The 14,112-nt window shown below is 39.3% G+C and overlaps 1 protein-coding gene across 1 annotated transcript; it reads left to right on the top strand.

Moving 5' to 3' along the window:
• Positions 1 to 1,328: 1,328 nt before the first annotated feature.
• Positions 1,329 to 5,949, top strand: LOC112157807 (CD209 antigen-like protein C). Its single transcript, XM_024290823.2, has 10 exons — positions 1,329 to 1,413; positions 1,572 to 1,616; positions 1,948 to 2,004; positions 2,222 to 2,281; positions 2,754 to 2,819; positions 3,906 to 3,968; positions 4,539 to 4,601; positions 5,067 to 5,209; positions 5,412 to 5,506; positions 5,591 to 5,949. The coding sequence occupies exons 1-10, from the start codon at positions 1,365 to 1,367 to the stop codon at positions 5,733 to 5,735; spliced, it is 786 nt and encodes a 261-aa protein (XP_024146591.1). The 5' UTR covers positions 1,329 to 1,364; the 3' UTR covers positions 5,736 to 5,949.
• Positions 5,950 to 14,112: the final 8,163 nt, after the last annotated feature.

Consider the following 14,112-nt stretch of genomic DNA (forward strand, 5'->3'; position numbering starts at 1 on the left):
CAAGCCAAGTTTTAACCTTCTTCTGAACTGGTTTGGAGGGTCTGATAAATGGTCTGAATCCTGGAATCAACATATCAGAAATGTGGCCTGAGAAGTGGAGAAGTGGAGACAAGACTGTGTAATACAACCAGGGAAAAATTCTATAAACAAAATGCAGTGTATTCTCCCTGCTTGTATCAATGTCAACATACTGAAAGAATTTAGGGGCAGTGTTGTGCAGCTTGCCAATGGCTCAATAAACCTCAACCTGGAGCATTAGGTGACTTCAAAATGAAAGTAGATGTGATTTCCTATCGTGGATAAAAAGGTCTGCATCAAACAGTCACAAAACTTTACTAGAGATGAACAACAGATGGAAAATCATTTCACTATTCTGTGTTGATAGAAACAAACAAAGATGTAATGTGGTTTTAAAAATCAGCCAGCAACCCTGCTGGTTAAGATGATTGAGGACAACCGGCTCGCCAGGGTTTGTAAGTCTTGCATGGTAACCTTTCTTGCTCTCTGTATTTTTCCTTCCTCGATCATCGCCTATAATATCCTCTCCTCTGACAACCACCAATATTATGGACTTAAAGCATGGCCTGAATAGCAAGCTGAGGTCATGAAGTCTTCAGCATGGGAAACTCACATTGATCAGCAGCTGCATGATTGCGAAGATGTAACATTGTCCAGCGGTCAAACACATGACCATGACTGTCTCTGGTGTCCATACACCAAGAGCTTTGAGATAAAATGGAATTAAGACCCATTCTGGTCCTTGAGCGTCCACTCTGTGCTACTGCTGCACCACCATCACACTTCCACCACAGAAACCACTTCTTAGCATCTTTGAATTTTAACACATTTCTCCTCTGAAGCAGACTGGGCACAATGATGAGAAATATTAAGTGTCTCTTCTGTCAGGTAAAAACAGAGAACATTAACTAAATTTTTCTCAGGTTCACCAAAATTAAAAAAGGAATAAATAATGAGACAATTTCTGCGTAAGTTTGCTCCAACAGTCACCATATTTCAACCTAATGTATAGATCCTCCAATACGGATGAGAGTATATCTGTTTTGTGTACTTAGGTTGTGTATTTTCTCTCTAAAACTGTAATATGATCATCAGGATGTACTGTAATGTGAACTGGCTTTCATGACTTGAGGTCATTTTAACTTACTCCTCTTTATTTGCTTCATTTTAGGATCCGGGTACAGTCAACCAAAACCAAACAAAGGAGTTCGTCACGCGTGTATTCATATGTTGATGATGCCAGACTGTATGTTCAGGTTTTGCATATATAAGGCCCCATGATGAGCTCCTTCTGCACTTCTTCTTGGTATTTGCTGCTTTGTAGCAGCAAGTGAACATCTGGGAGCATGACCTCACCACGATGGATGATCCTCGTCTGCTTCTCCCTGATCTCAGGTACCACACAGCTGTTCATGGAGTCATTTGTTCTCCTGAGCAGAAGAAAATGATTCAACTATTGATGAATGCAGTGCAGCCTTTACTTGTATGTTTACTAATGATTCTGCAATCACTTTCTTTTGGTCAAAGTTCACTAACTTGTTTTTGTTTCTTAGTCTTTGGGACGGGAGAGAGTTTGACGATCATTGTTCCAGAGATCTGTAAGTGTAACTGAATTCATGCTGGTCTAAATCCTCACTGAATCAATAGATGTCATAAATGAAGTTGATGATTCTACACAACTAGTTAGAATGACCAAATCCAGCAAATGCAATAAGGGAAAGACTTTTCTGAAAAACCAAACTGTCTCTACGAAGAAGGTTAACACAAAGTCTCACTCTACAGTTTATATTGGTATTGGCAACATTATAATGCATGAAAGGACTTATAATGTTGTTTTAAAGCTTTCTAAGTTTTAATAAAAAACCCTAAATGTTTAAATGAAGAATGAAATTGTGTCTTAGAACTCATTCATGTTTCTATTTTTTTCAGCCAATGAACAAAATTCTCTGCCTGCAATTATTGCTCAGATGAGCAGAGCAATCGCTGGTAAGTTGGAGGATTTTCAATCAAACATAATATATTTGTTTAGTTTTCTATAATTGTTTATATATTAGATATTAAATCCTTTTTTTGATTGATTCACCATACACCTATATAGTCATCATAGACTCACAGTAATATTAGTTTTATTTTGTTTAAAATCTGACAGGAAAAGAAAATCAACATGTCATGATTTCATGAAAACACAGTCATTCTTTTTCAGATCTGAATGCCAGCCACAAAAAACTGTTGGTTCAGCAAGGCCGGAGCGGATGTAATTGTAGTGAGTATAAATACCAAACTGCACTCTACTACATCTTCAAAAGGCCAAAAGTGCTTCACTGTCTCATATGGTCACATGGTCATACATATTTTTAACATTCCTGTACAGATGTATATTGCTGACACTATGTTGCTCGTTTTACTTTAATATTTGTATTTCTGTGTGATTAATTCAGGTTTACCTATGACAAAATCAATTATGTCAAGGATATATTTTAATACATTCTTTATAGGAGAACATAGATTTTCTTTTTTCCACACACTTCTGTTCACGACTGATTCTGCCATCAGAACTTTCAAAGCTTTGTCTTTTGTTCAAGAATCTTGGAAAAAATTTGAATCTTGATTCATAAACTTCTTCTGGTTGTTAATCGATGATAAACTGTTTTTTAAACAACAAATCAATGGGATTTGAAATTTAAAAGCATTTCATTATTAAGAAATGAAATAAGAACTGACTGTTGTTTTTTCAGACCCGTCTTCGCTCCAAGCCTGTTACTCACAAAGGAATCTTGCGAATAGAAGGCTGAGCTCTTGCAGTAAGTATGAAATGTCAACTATGTGTTTTTATTTAATCAACAAGTTATTGATTTTGACACTTTGCATCTCTGAGCACATTTTTAAGATCTTGAGAGCAAACCAGCCAGAAAAGTTAAAAGTACAAAATGTTTGTAAAAGTCTTTATTTAATTACTTTTTGATGAAAAAAAAAAAAAAGACAAACTAACATTTTCAGATTGGTAATCCAAAGTTACAGATTCCAGTAGAACATTAGCACAATGGAAACTCATCATTTTTTACATGGCTAACACTTTTCAGACAAACAAAAGGAAAACAAATTTTTTTTCTCTATGCTTTAGAAAATTACTTTTGAGTCATCTTGAGCTAAAAAAAATGACATATTTTAGAAATAGCATTGAGTTTTATGTTTCAGGATTTTATTTATTTATTTTTTTTTTTGCAGTATAAGGAGATGCAAAAAGGTCTAAAATATTTTGAGGTCCTGTATTTCCTTCATGTCAAGTTTCAAACCCATTTTAATTAAAACATTTAACAAAGATAAACACAAACAATGAAAACAACTGTATATTATGTCACCCCATTTAAAAGTTAAACTGCTCAACCAAATGTTGGAGCACATTTAGAAAACATGTCTGTAAAACTTTGATTGTGTATCGTATTTTACCTTCCCAAAGCACTCAGCAAAATTAGACCAAAAATGTGTTTCTTGACTGGGTCAACAAAAGATCAAATAAATCTGTGTGCAGGCATTACGGAAATTAAATATTAATAAAAAATAAAAATAAAGTAATGATCCTGCTTTTATTTCATCTACGTAGTTCACCAACTATATCACACTGCATTGCATTTATGTGTTTGGATTGAAGTCAGACAAATACACAGTTGAGCTGAACTGGTGATTAAACATTTCCTTGTAAATGCAGTTCAAAAATGCAGACAAACTGTTGCAGCCAAGAAATAAAATGCTGTTTATTGCTGCTTTTTGCAGAGCAAATGCCTTTTAAGTTCTTCGTGTACCTTTTATTGTTCTAAAAAAATGCTTCTTTTACTCAAATCTTTATTTACAGTTTTGTAAATAAGAAAATCTCTTTGCTTTTCCTACAGATTCACAATTGAGATCACTGGTTGCCCAGAGGTCCTCATTACTGCGCCAAGTCAGTGCCTTCCGTAAGTGTAAGAAAGTCAGGACCTAATGAGGTGTTAATTGATAAATTATGGAAAAAAAAGAGTAAAAATGAAATACATAGAGAATTTAGGTTATGCAAAGTTTCAGTATGGATTATTTAAAAACTCTGAAACATATAAATTATTTAATTATATAAAATAAGGAAATGCAGATGTCTAAAATTTTATTTTATTTTTAAGTCAAAAGGTTAAGTTCCAGTTTATAATCTGTTACCAACATCTCTAATAATGATTATTGCTGAGAGAACTTAAACATTTTTAGACAAGAAATTGTATTAGATCAAGTTTAAGCTGTGCACACAACAATCTGTCAAGAAAACAATCTGGAAAGACACCCTAACGCTAAACATTGTTGCTTATTGCTCATCAATAGTTATATATATTTGTAGGTTGTTTTGTGAATGGAGTTCAAAGATAAAGGATGTTTACTAATCTTACTGATCCATGGTAGATTCCTGCATTACAAGATTTCTTAGTCTTTGTTGTCTTCAAACTTTAAATTTTCAATAAAGAATTTAATTACTCTTCCTAAAAAAATGTTATGTTCCACAGGTTCCCAGTATGCAGCAGTGGTGAAACAGAGAGCCGTATTACAGAGTCGATTGAACGTCTTTAGTAAGTATGAGACAGTCAGTGAAGAAAAGCATTCCAAATGTTTTACTCATATTTAGCTTGGTTTTTAAATATTTTACATTGAAAATATCGTACATGTTTAGGCTGTATCAGTATTCCTCCTCTTTGGTTGTTCAAGTCTAATTAAAACCTCTGGCAACGTGTGTTACTGAACACTTGTCTTTAGACATGAGAAAGCGGCTGGGCTCAGTGGGCTAGGTGAAGGGCTGGCACGCAGGAGCCCTGGGTTCGATTCCCAGGGTTGTCCACTGATCCCCACCCAGATTGGGTTCTTGGGCAAGACACTGATGCTGCTGCCTAACTGGGTCCCTGTGCCCATCAAGTACAGGGTTGTGTCAGGAAGGGCATCCGGTGTAAAAACTATGCAAAACAGTGGGCGCTGTTTTGCTGTGGCGACCTCGAAAGGAATAATACTGTTTAAACTTTAAACATTCTCTCCAACAACAGCAAGGTATCAGAATTACGGATGGAAATATTACCGTGGAAGTTTCTATTACGTCTCTACAAGCACCGCAACATGGGTGGCCAGTCGTAATTACTGCACAGCAAGGGGAGCCGACCTGGTGGTCATCAATGATGCTTTCGAAAACGTGAGTTCCCTCAAGTTTCTGTTTGAACTCTGATAACCTTTTCTCGCTGATTCATATGGAAATATTGGAAAACAAAATGCTTTCCCATAATAAATGCTGAACAAAAAGATCAAACAACAGTTTATATTGAAACACTCAAACTGAATACTCTGAAACTCTGTTTCATTTCTAAACTAATTACTTAACTGTCTTCATAACAAAGAACTTCACCAGAGGACTGAAACGCAAGGCCTGGATTGGACTGTACAGGTCAGGATCCAACTGGAGATGGGTGGATGGAAGTTACCTGTCATCAAGGTAAAATGCAGTTTAATTAAGATTGCTCATTTAGGAAATGTGTGGTTAAAATTACATTTTGTTTGTGATTGTTTCTGTTTTCAGAGCCAGCTATTGGGCTCCAAGAGAACCTAACAATCTTGGAAATCGGGAAGGTCATGTGGAAATCCGTCTCTTCAACATTTTAAACAGCTGGAATGATGAACCATGGACAACTGCAAACTACTGGATTTGTGAGAAGAAGGTTTAGTGAAAGCTCTCTGAGCTTTCTTATCCTTAAATGGCATTAGCTTGAGATCTGCTGAAGTGAAAACCTTAATGCAGGTCATCTGTCCTTTCTGCTTTACTTTTCAATCATAATGAAATCATTTTATTGGTATAATGGGGTTGATTAAGAAATTTAATCTTTTGTTGTTCTAAAACTGTATACTTCTCTGTGGCTAAATAAAGCATTGCAAAATCAACTTAGTCTGTTTCATTGCTTTATTAGCCTTTTTTATCCACAGACTGAGGCAGCAGTTTTTCATATTTCATTAACCTTCTTTTATCATTAAAAACTGAGATAGAACACTTCTGTGAAGTACCTTTAATAAACAAGTAAAAATTGAGCAAATAATTAGGAAAAAAATACTATTTTCTTGTTATATAAGAGAAAATTAGTCGAATGAGAAAGTTTAGTGACTTTAGCTTTAATATCTTTGTTATTGAGCAATTTTAACCAAATGTGATTCCTGTCCTCATTTAAAAGTCTTAAAAATGAATGATGACTTTGTTTTAGCATGAATTTGATGATGAGTGTTCATGACCAGCTGATATAATCAGAACCAATTATTAGTTTTAATTTATTAGTTTTTTTTGTTTGTTTGTTTTTTAAGATTATGTGCTTCTTTTTTAAGCGCTTAAGACATCACATTTTTGGTTTTATTACCACAGTCGTTATTTTTCCTAACTTTTATTTTTCTGTCAAAGAAATAAAAAAGGCATATCGGTTCCTAAGCTCGGGTCCTAAGGAGTTGAATCACGGCGCTAGCATGTAGCAGTTAGCAGCTGCTGTGTAGTCGTCTGCCTGTCGCCAGCACAAAGAGCTTAACATTAAAAAGAAACAAAAAATCTGTATTTTTACTGTTGAAATGCCTTTAGAGGTTGTTGTTTGTGTTAGGACAAACCAATATAGACACTTACTGTCAATTTAAAGTGTTTTTAAAGGAGTTATTGATCCCAGAAGTCTGAATCCGTAGCTAGCTTAACTGAATTGTTTACGTTAACCTTCTGCTTGAGCTGCTGCCGTTTTCTGCCGTTTTTTCTGGCAATAACATTTTGTGATCTGTTCAGAATAATAAGATTGAAATGTAAAGCTTTGATCATAATAAGAATAAATTTGTGGCGGGGTTCTTCTTGTAGCGAGCCATTAAATACTCTGAAATAAGATGAGCCAGGTCTTAAACAAATAACGGGATTTTATTGTTCCCAACAAAGTTCATAAAACTGTTTTTTGAGAGCTTGTTGCCACCACTGCAACCAGGACTGCTCTCCCTCAAACTGAAAAGTTCTCCCCTTATAAAGGCTTAGCCCCTGCCACAGGCCAATTAACCAAACATTTATTTAACAGAAAATTCAGCCTTATACCTGGGAAAAAACATAACCTAAAATGAAGAAATAATTAATCATGGCTTTAACAGAAACAAGTATAAATATCAAAAGTATTATGACAGAGAAAAAGGGAAGAAAAAAAACTTACAATTCTGACAGGTGACATCACTTCCTGTTTCCTATATGTATGATGATGTGTGCAATGCTCTGGTTGGAATGTTTGTGGTGGGAAGCCTGGATGGTAAGTAACATTCTATTTAAAACTAAGTGTGCACCCTTAGAGTTAAATAAAATGTGAGTGGGTGTGGTGAAAGTGAATGAATCTTGTACCTGGATGTATGCATGTGTCTGGTGTAAACTACAAACTAATTGACTGAAGGAGGAAAAAAACAATTCAAGTCTTCAGGCACTGTCCTGCAACCTGTGACGCTGCTTCGTCACATCATCCCCCTCCTCTCCGAGGTTGGCGCTGTACGGCAACCTTGAAAGATAGTCCGCCACCAGGTTCATCTTGCCGGGTCGATGACAAACATGGAACCTAAATGGTTGCAGGGACAGGTACCATCGGGTGAGTCGACTGTTGTGGTCTTTCATGGAGTTGATCCACGTCAGCGCTCGGTGGTCAGTCTCTAGATCAAATTCTCTTTCTAAGAGGTAATATTTTAGCCGTTCCAATGCCCACTTGATGGCAAGGCCTTCCTTCTCTACTACAGAATACCTTTTTTCTCTTGGAAGCAGCTTGCGACTTAGGTAGAGAATCGAATGTTCTTGTCCTGGTTCTCCTTGTGCTAGGACGGCTCCAAGACCCACTGCAGAGGCGTCCACCTGGACCAGGAATCGTTTGCTGAAATCAGGGCTTCTGAGGACTGGAGAAGAACATAAACAGGCTTTTAAATTGTTGAAGGCTCTCTCACATTCCTCAGTCCAACAAAGTGGGTTTCTCTGGCCTTTAGCTGTTAAGGCAGTGAGTGGCGCTGCAATTGTGGCGAAGTCTGGCACAAACCGTCGGTACCAACCAGCTAGTCCAAGAAAAGCTCGGATCTCCTTCTTGGTTTTAGGTTGTGGGCAATGTTGGACAGCTTCCACCTTGTCCAACTGTGGCCGCACCTCACCTTTGCCAAGCTGGTATCCCAGGTACTGGGTTTCTTGCTTCGCCCACTCGCATTTAGAGATGTTCAGGCAGAGTCCCGCGTCTTTGATTTTTCCCAGGACTTTCTTTAGGTGTTGAAGATGCTCGTCCCAGCTACGACTGAAGATTACAACATCGTCCAGGTATGCTGCACTGCATTCTTCACACCCCTGAAGAACCGTATTCATTAGTCTCTGGAATGTTGCTGGTGCTCCATGCAACCCAAAAGGCATCACAGTGAACTGGAAGAGACCTGAGGGTGTACGAAAAGCAGTGTATGGTCTGCTGGAAGCTGCTAAAGGTACCTGCCAGTACCCCTTGCACATGTCCAATGTGGTGATGTATGCAGCCGACACGATCTTCTCCAGCAAATCATCAACCCTCGGCATGGGGTAAGCGTCAAACTCTGAAATGGAATTGAGTTTTCAAAAGTCAATGCAGATCCTCAATGAGCCGTCTTTCTTCATAACGATTACCACTGGGCTGCACCACTCTGAGTTTGATGGTTCAATCAATCACTCCCGAAGACAACATGGCGTCCACCTCTTCACGGAGCTTTCCAATCAGCCGCTGAGGAACCCTGTATGGCTGCTGGCGAATGGTTTTGTCTCCTTCAGCCTGATGGTGTGCTCTGTGAGTGTTGTCCTTCCTGGGTTGCTGCTGAACAGGGAAGGCACCTTCTGGAAAACCTGGGAGAGTTGAGAGATTTGCTCACAAGTCAGGTGTTCTAATGCTGGTGTTAAGGTTTCTTTTGGCACTTCCTTGTTTACAACCTCTTTGTCTGGTTCTTCTACCACTAGTGTTGCTTTCACTGGCATAGCTACTGCCTCTTTCCATTCTTTAAGCAGGTTTACATGGTATATTTGTTTTTTCCTCTTCTTCTCAGGATGTATTATTTCATATGTGACTGGACTTATTTTTCTGGTCACTGTGTATGGCCCTTGCCATTTTGTCAGCAGTTTACTGGTGGAGGATGGTAACAGGAGAAGAACGTTCTGACCTGGATGGTACTCACGGTGGCGTGCCTGTTGGTCATACCAGGTCTTCTGCATTTTCTGAGCTTTCTGCAGATGCAGCTCAGCTTCTTCTCTGTAGTTTTGCAATCGCTCCCTCATTTCCAGTATGTACTGCACGACACCCCTTCCTTCTTCTTTGGTGCTAGTTCCAGAGTCCTCCCATGTCTTTTGCAGCAAGTCGAGTGGTCCCTGGACTTCCCAACCATACAGGAGCTCCAATGGCGAGAATCCGGTAGAAGCCTGTGGAACCTCTCGATAGGCAAAAAGAAGGAAAGGTAACCAACGGTGCCAGTCTCATCAACAAATTTTTGTAACATGCGTTTCAATGTTTGATTAAATCTTTCAACAAGACCGTCAGTTTGTGGATGGTATGGAGTGGTCTTGATGGAGGTGATGTCCAGCTGTTTGTGAAAGAGCTGCATTAACTTTGATGTGAAGTTTGTCCCTTGATCCATCAGAATTTCATCAGGGATCCCTGTTCTAGAGAACAACTGGATCAAACATTGCATTACAGATGATGTTGTGATATTACGGAGTGGGAAGGCCTCAGGGAAGCGTGTTGTGTAGTCGCAGATGACCAAGATGTATTGATGTCCTTGGCTGCTCTTCACCAGTGGTCCAACGATGTCCATCGCCAACCTCCGGAAGGGAGTAGAAATAATGGGGAGAGGTTGCAGGAGAGCCCTGTCAGACTTACGAGAGATAGAAGTTTTTTGACAGATAGGACAAGTAGCACAGAACTTTTGCACATCAGAGTACATACAAGGCCAATAGAATCGGAAACTAATGCGCATGTATGTTTTGTGTCGACCAAGGTGTCCAGCCCAAGGGATGGTGTGTGCTAAATGCATTATGAGATGTCTTCAGCTTTCAGAGATAACAATGCGTTTTTTCCCCATCACAGAGAACATAAAGCACATTCCTGTCAACAATAAAGTACTCTTTACCCATGTTAATTGCATTTGTCTCATCTGTTACCTTTGAAAACAGGTTTTTCAGTGTATCGTCATTTTTCTGCAACTCACTAATGTTAGCTAGTCAAAACGACGTTGACTTTTTGTTTTTTTAAGCTTTTGGATACCATTTTCACACAGACTACTGTCCAAGTCAGGCAGTGGTTGGACCCCCATTTTTGCTTTAGATCGAGTGATTACTGGAGCTGACACATTAGCATCATTTACATACTCTTCAGCTTGTAACAAACCCATTAACATTGGAAAATCCCTACCCAAAAGAATGTCAACTGGTAAATTCTCAACTACTCCAACAGTTATTAAATAAGGCTGATCATCAATAACAACAGTTAGTTCAGCATTTGGATATGTATGTTTGTCACCATGCACACACAAAACGTCTGTTTTGTCATTAAAGTTCACAGTACTGATTGGTACAACACTTTTCTTTGCAAGACATGTGAAGCTCCATTTACAGTCACAGTTTTATGAGTGTTCTGTTACAGTTCTTCCTGTTTCACATGTTCATCTTCACTACGAGGTGCGTAGCAGGAACCAGTTACTTTGGTCTTGCGTATGGGACACAGTGAAGCCTTGTGGCCCGGCTGCTGACAGTAGTAGCATGTAAGAGTCTTACCGGAATCCTGCTGGTCTCGGCTACTGGTCGTTGTACCTAGGCGTTCTGGCTGGCTTCCTCCCCTTGTTGAACGAAGAAGTGGTGGTGGTTGTCCTGGACGAGGTGTACTGCTGGTCCCACGAAGCGGCAGAGATCCCTTTCGTGCGTTCTGGTATTGAAGAGCAAGCTTGGCAGCTACCAGCCCATCAGTCGACTCATGCTCCTTTACCCAGGTCCGGACATCAGGAGAGAACACGCGCAGAAGCTGCTCCAGGATGATTTTCTCTCCAATCTCCTCCTTTGAATGCTGCTCCGGTCGTATCCATCGACGATAAACTCCTTTCAGACGGTGGTAAGTTTCTGTAGGCGTTTCACCTGCAGGCAGTGAAACAGCTTGAAACTGCTGTCTGTGGGTTTCAGGTGAAATGTCAATTTTTTCCAACAAAGCAGCTTTAAGGTCAGTGTAAGAGTCTGCTTTGTCCTCATCCATAGCTGTATAGGCCTCCAATGCCTTTCCTGGCAGTAGAGGGATGAGTCTGCAGGCCCACTCGACCTCTGGCCATCTTCAAGTCTTTGCAATGCGCTCAAAACGCAATAAATAGTTCTCAATGTCCTCACCTGCCTGAAAAGGCGGTATTTTGGGCTCAGAGTTAAATCGTCTGTCTGATTCCATGTGGACATCAGAAGACTGAGGTGAGGCCCGAACAGACCTCCGGGTCTGCTGTGCAGCTGGAGTAGGTAGCGATCTTCTCACACTGCTGGCACTCACTGGGCTTGGAGTGACACCTCCTGCTTGGTGTGATGTTGATGGTGCATCTGGTTGAGGCTGAAGGGACATCCTCAGGTGTCGCAGTTCCTCCAGAACTCCCTCTTCTCTTCGCTGCTGTGCTGTGATAAAGTCTCTCATCAGAGTCACAAGCTCCCCATCTGCAGCACCTGATGAGATAGATTTAGGCTTTGGGCGCCCCTCTCCTTCCGACGACGAAGAAGATGAATTGGGCGGCACCGAGTCTGAGGTCTCACCCTGGTCCGAAGCGGCTTTAGGATCACCTTCTTCCATTTTAAGCTGGGAACGAAGTCCACTCCTCTTCTTTGCAGGGCGTTTACCTCCACGGCTGGCCATCTTATCCCACTTCTGACACCATATGTGGCGGGGTTCTTCTTGTAGTGAGCCAGGAAATACTCAGAAATAAGATGAGCCAGGTCTTAAATAAATAACAGGATTTTATTGTTCCCAACAAAGTTCATAACACTGTTTTTGAGAGCTTGTTGACTGCTCTCCCTCAAACTGAAAAGTTCTCCCCTTATAAAGGCTTAGCCCCTCCCACAGGCCAATTAACCAAACATTTATTTAACAGAAAATTCAGCCTTATACCTGGGAAAAAAACATAACCTAAAATGAAGAAATAATTAATCATGGCTTTAACAGAAATAAGTATAAATATCAAAAGCATTATGACAGAGAAAAAGGGAAAAAAAAAAAAAAAAAACTTACAATTCTGACAGGTGACATCACTTCCTGTTTCCTATACGTATGATGATGTGTACAATGCTCTGGTTGAAATGTTTGTGGTGGGAAGCCTGGATGGTAAGTAACATTCTATTTAAAACTAAGTGTGCACCCTTAGAGTTAAATAAAATGTGGGTGGGTGTGGTGAAAGTGAATGATTCATGTGCCTGGATGTATGCATGTGTCTGGTGTAAACTATAAAATAATTGACTGAGAAATGACAGGATAGAAGGAGGGAAAAAAAAACAATTCAAGTCTTGCAGGCACTGTCCTGCAACCTGTGACGCTGCTTCGTCACATAATTAAACATCCGATCCTGATTGGACAACAGAGTCCGATTTAGATCGAGTCATTAACCACGTGATCGGGCCCGATTTCCGATCACGTGATCGGATCGGGACATCCTTAACCAAAACATTCCCCTTTTTCTGTTCTAAAAATAACCTATGAGGTCAATTAGAGATGTTTTAAAGCTGTAAAACCCCTCATTACACTCTTTATACATTTTCCCACACTGACATGAACATGTTTACTGTATTCTGTCTTGTTTAAACTCTCAAACTGCATTTTTCATAGAAAAGTAAGTCAATGGGCCAATAACCAGCCAGGATGCAAAACACAATGTGCTGTAGAGAAAAAAAAAAGGAAGCAAAATAACAGAGAAAATGATTGAAACAGCAAAGAGCAAAAGGTGAACCATAATAAACATTGAAAAAAACTGTTTTTTCAAAAAAGAAGAAAAAAATCACTGCCCTGCAATCTTAAATGACATCTCATATTGGATTGCTAAAATTTTACTGTATTTGAAGTATTTTTAAGTTCACCCACTTCATGCTGTCATATTCATCTTAGGTGAAATCATATTGCTTGATTTTTTTATTTTTTATGTTTATTTTAACACCGATCAGCTAGAATTCCGACCCTCAAAGACCTGTTATGCTCCCTTTAAATAGTCCACCTCTACTCCACTTAAATTTGAAGCATCTGTTTGAGGGGCATAAAGACGCCTGTCCACCCTATACAATCAGAAAGACTCCCAACTGCAAACATGTTCAAGACCGAAGAGCTGTCCAAAGACACCAGCGACAAAATTGTAGACCTCCACAAGGCTGGAAAGGGCTACGGGGCAATTGCTGTGCAGCTTGGTGAAAAACGATTAAATGTTGGAGCAATAGAAAATGGAAGAAACTACACACGATTGTCAATGTCCTTCAGACTGGGGCTCTACGTAAGACCTCACCCTGTGGGGTGTCAGCGATCCTAAGTGTAGTAGAGTGGTAAATGGCTAGCAAATTCCCTCTGTGTCTAAAATACAAAAAAATGCAAATCTATTAGTTACAGTAATAATGTATCTGAATTATTTTCCTTCTGTGACTATTAGATATTTTGTAATATGTGTTACTGTTAATGTACTGTTACTTTAAAAGTTGTTGTGTTTAACCAGTAGATGGCAGTGTTGTGGTAGTTATCGCTGGACATTTTATTTTGAAAAGATGCAAAGCAGTTGTCTCCCTGTTTAGCTGTCTGCTCCACGGTTGTTTCATCTGCATTATAGACAAATCATCCACGAAGTTTTAAGGTAATTTATTCACAACATGTAAAAGCCATCTTTCAATATTACTTCATTTGAGTTATTTGTTGGTATTTCTGCATGATTATTTGATTATTTTATTATGATTAGTTGTTGGCATCCTTCTGTCTCGGGAGACAATGGAATTTACGCCCTGGTTTAGTCTTTTTTTAGTTACAGTGACTGCTATGGCTGAACAGGCCGATTCTCGAACGGCAGGATCTGTTGCACTTGCTGCAGATG

This window comes from Oryzias melastigma, linkage group LG1 (genome assembly GCF_002922805.2).
Source record: "Oryzias melastigma strain HK-1 linkage group LG1, ASM292280v2, whole genome shotgun sequence".
NCBI classification, from domain to species: Eukaryota; Metazoa; Chordata; class Actinopteri; order Beloniformes; family Adrianichthyidae; genus Oryzias; species Oryzias melastigma.

Excerpts from the sequence above, each read along its gene's own strand:
- LOC112157807 (XM_024290823.2), top strand. The coding sequence starts at position 1,365 with ATGACCTCACCACGATGGATGATCCTCGTCTGCTTCTCCCTGATCTCA. Across the intron at positions 4,602-5,066 it reads GAGTCGATTGAACGTCTTTA|CAAGGTATCAGAATTACGGA; the intron begins GTAAGTATGAGA and ends CTCCAACAACAG. Across the intron at positions 5,210-5,411 it reads TCAATGATGCTTTCGAAAAC|AACTTCACCAGAGGACTGAA; the intron begins GTGAGTTCCCTC and ends TTCATAACAAAG.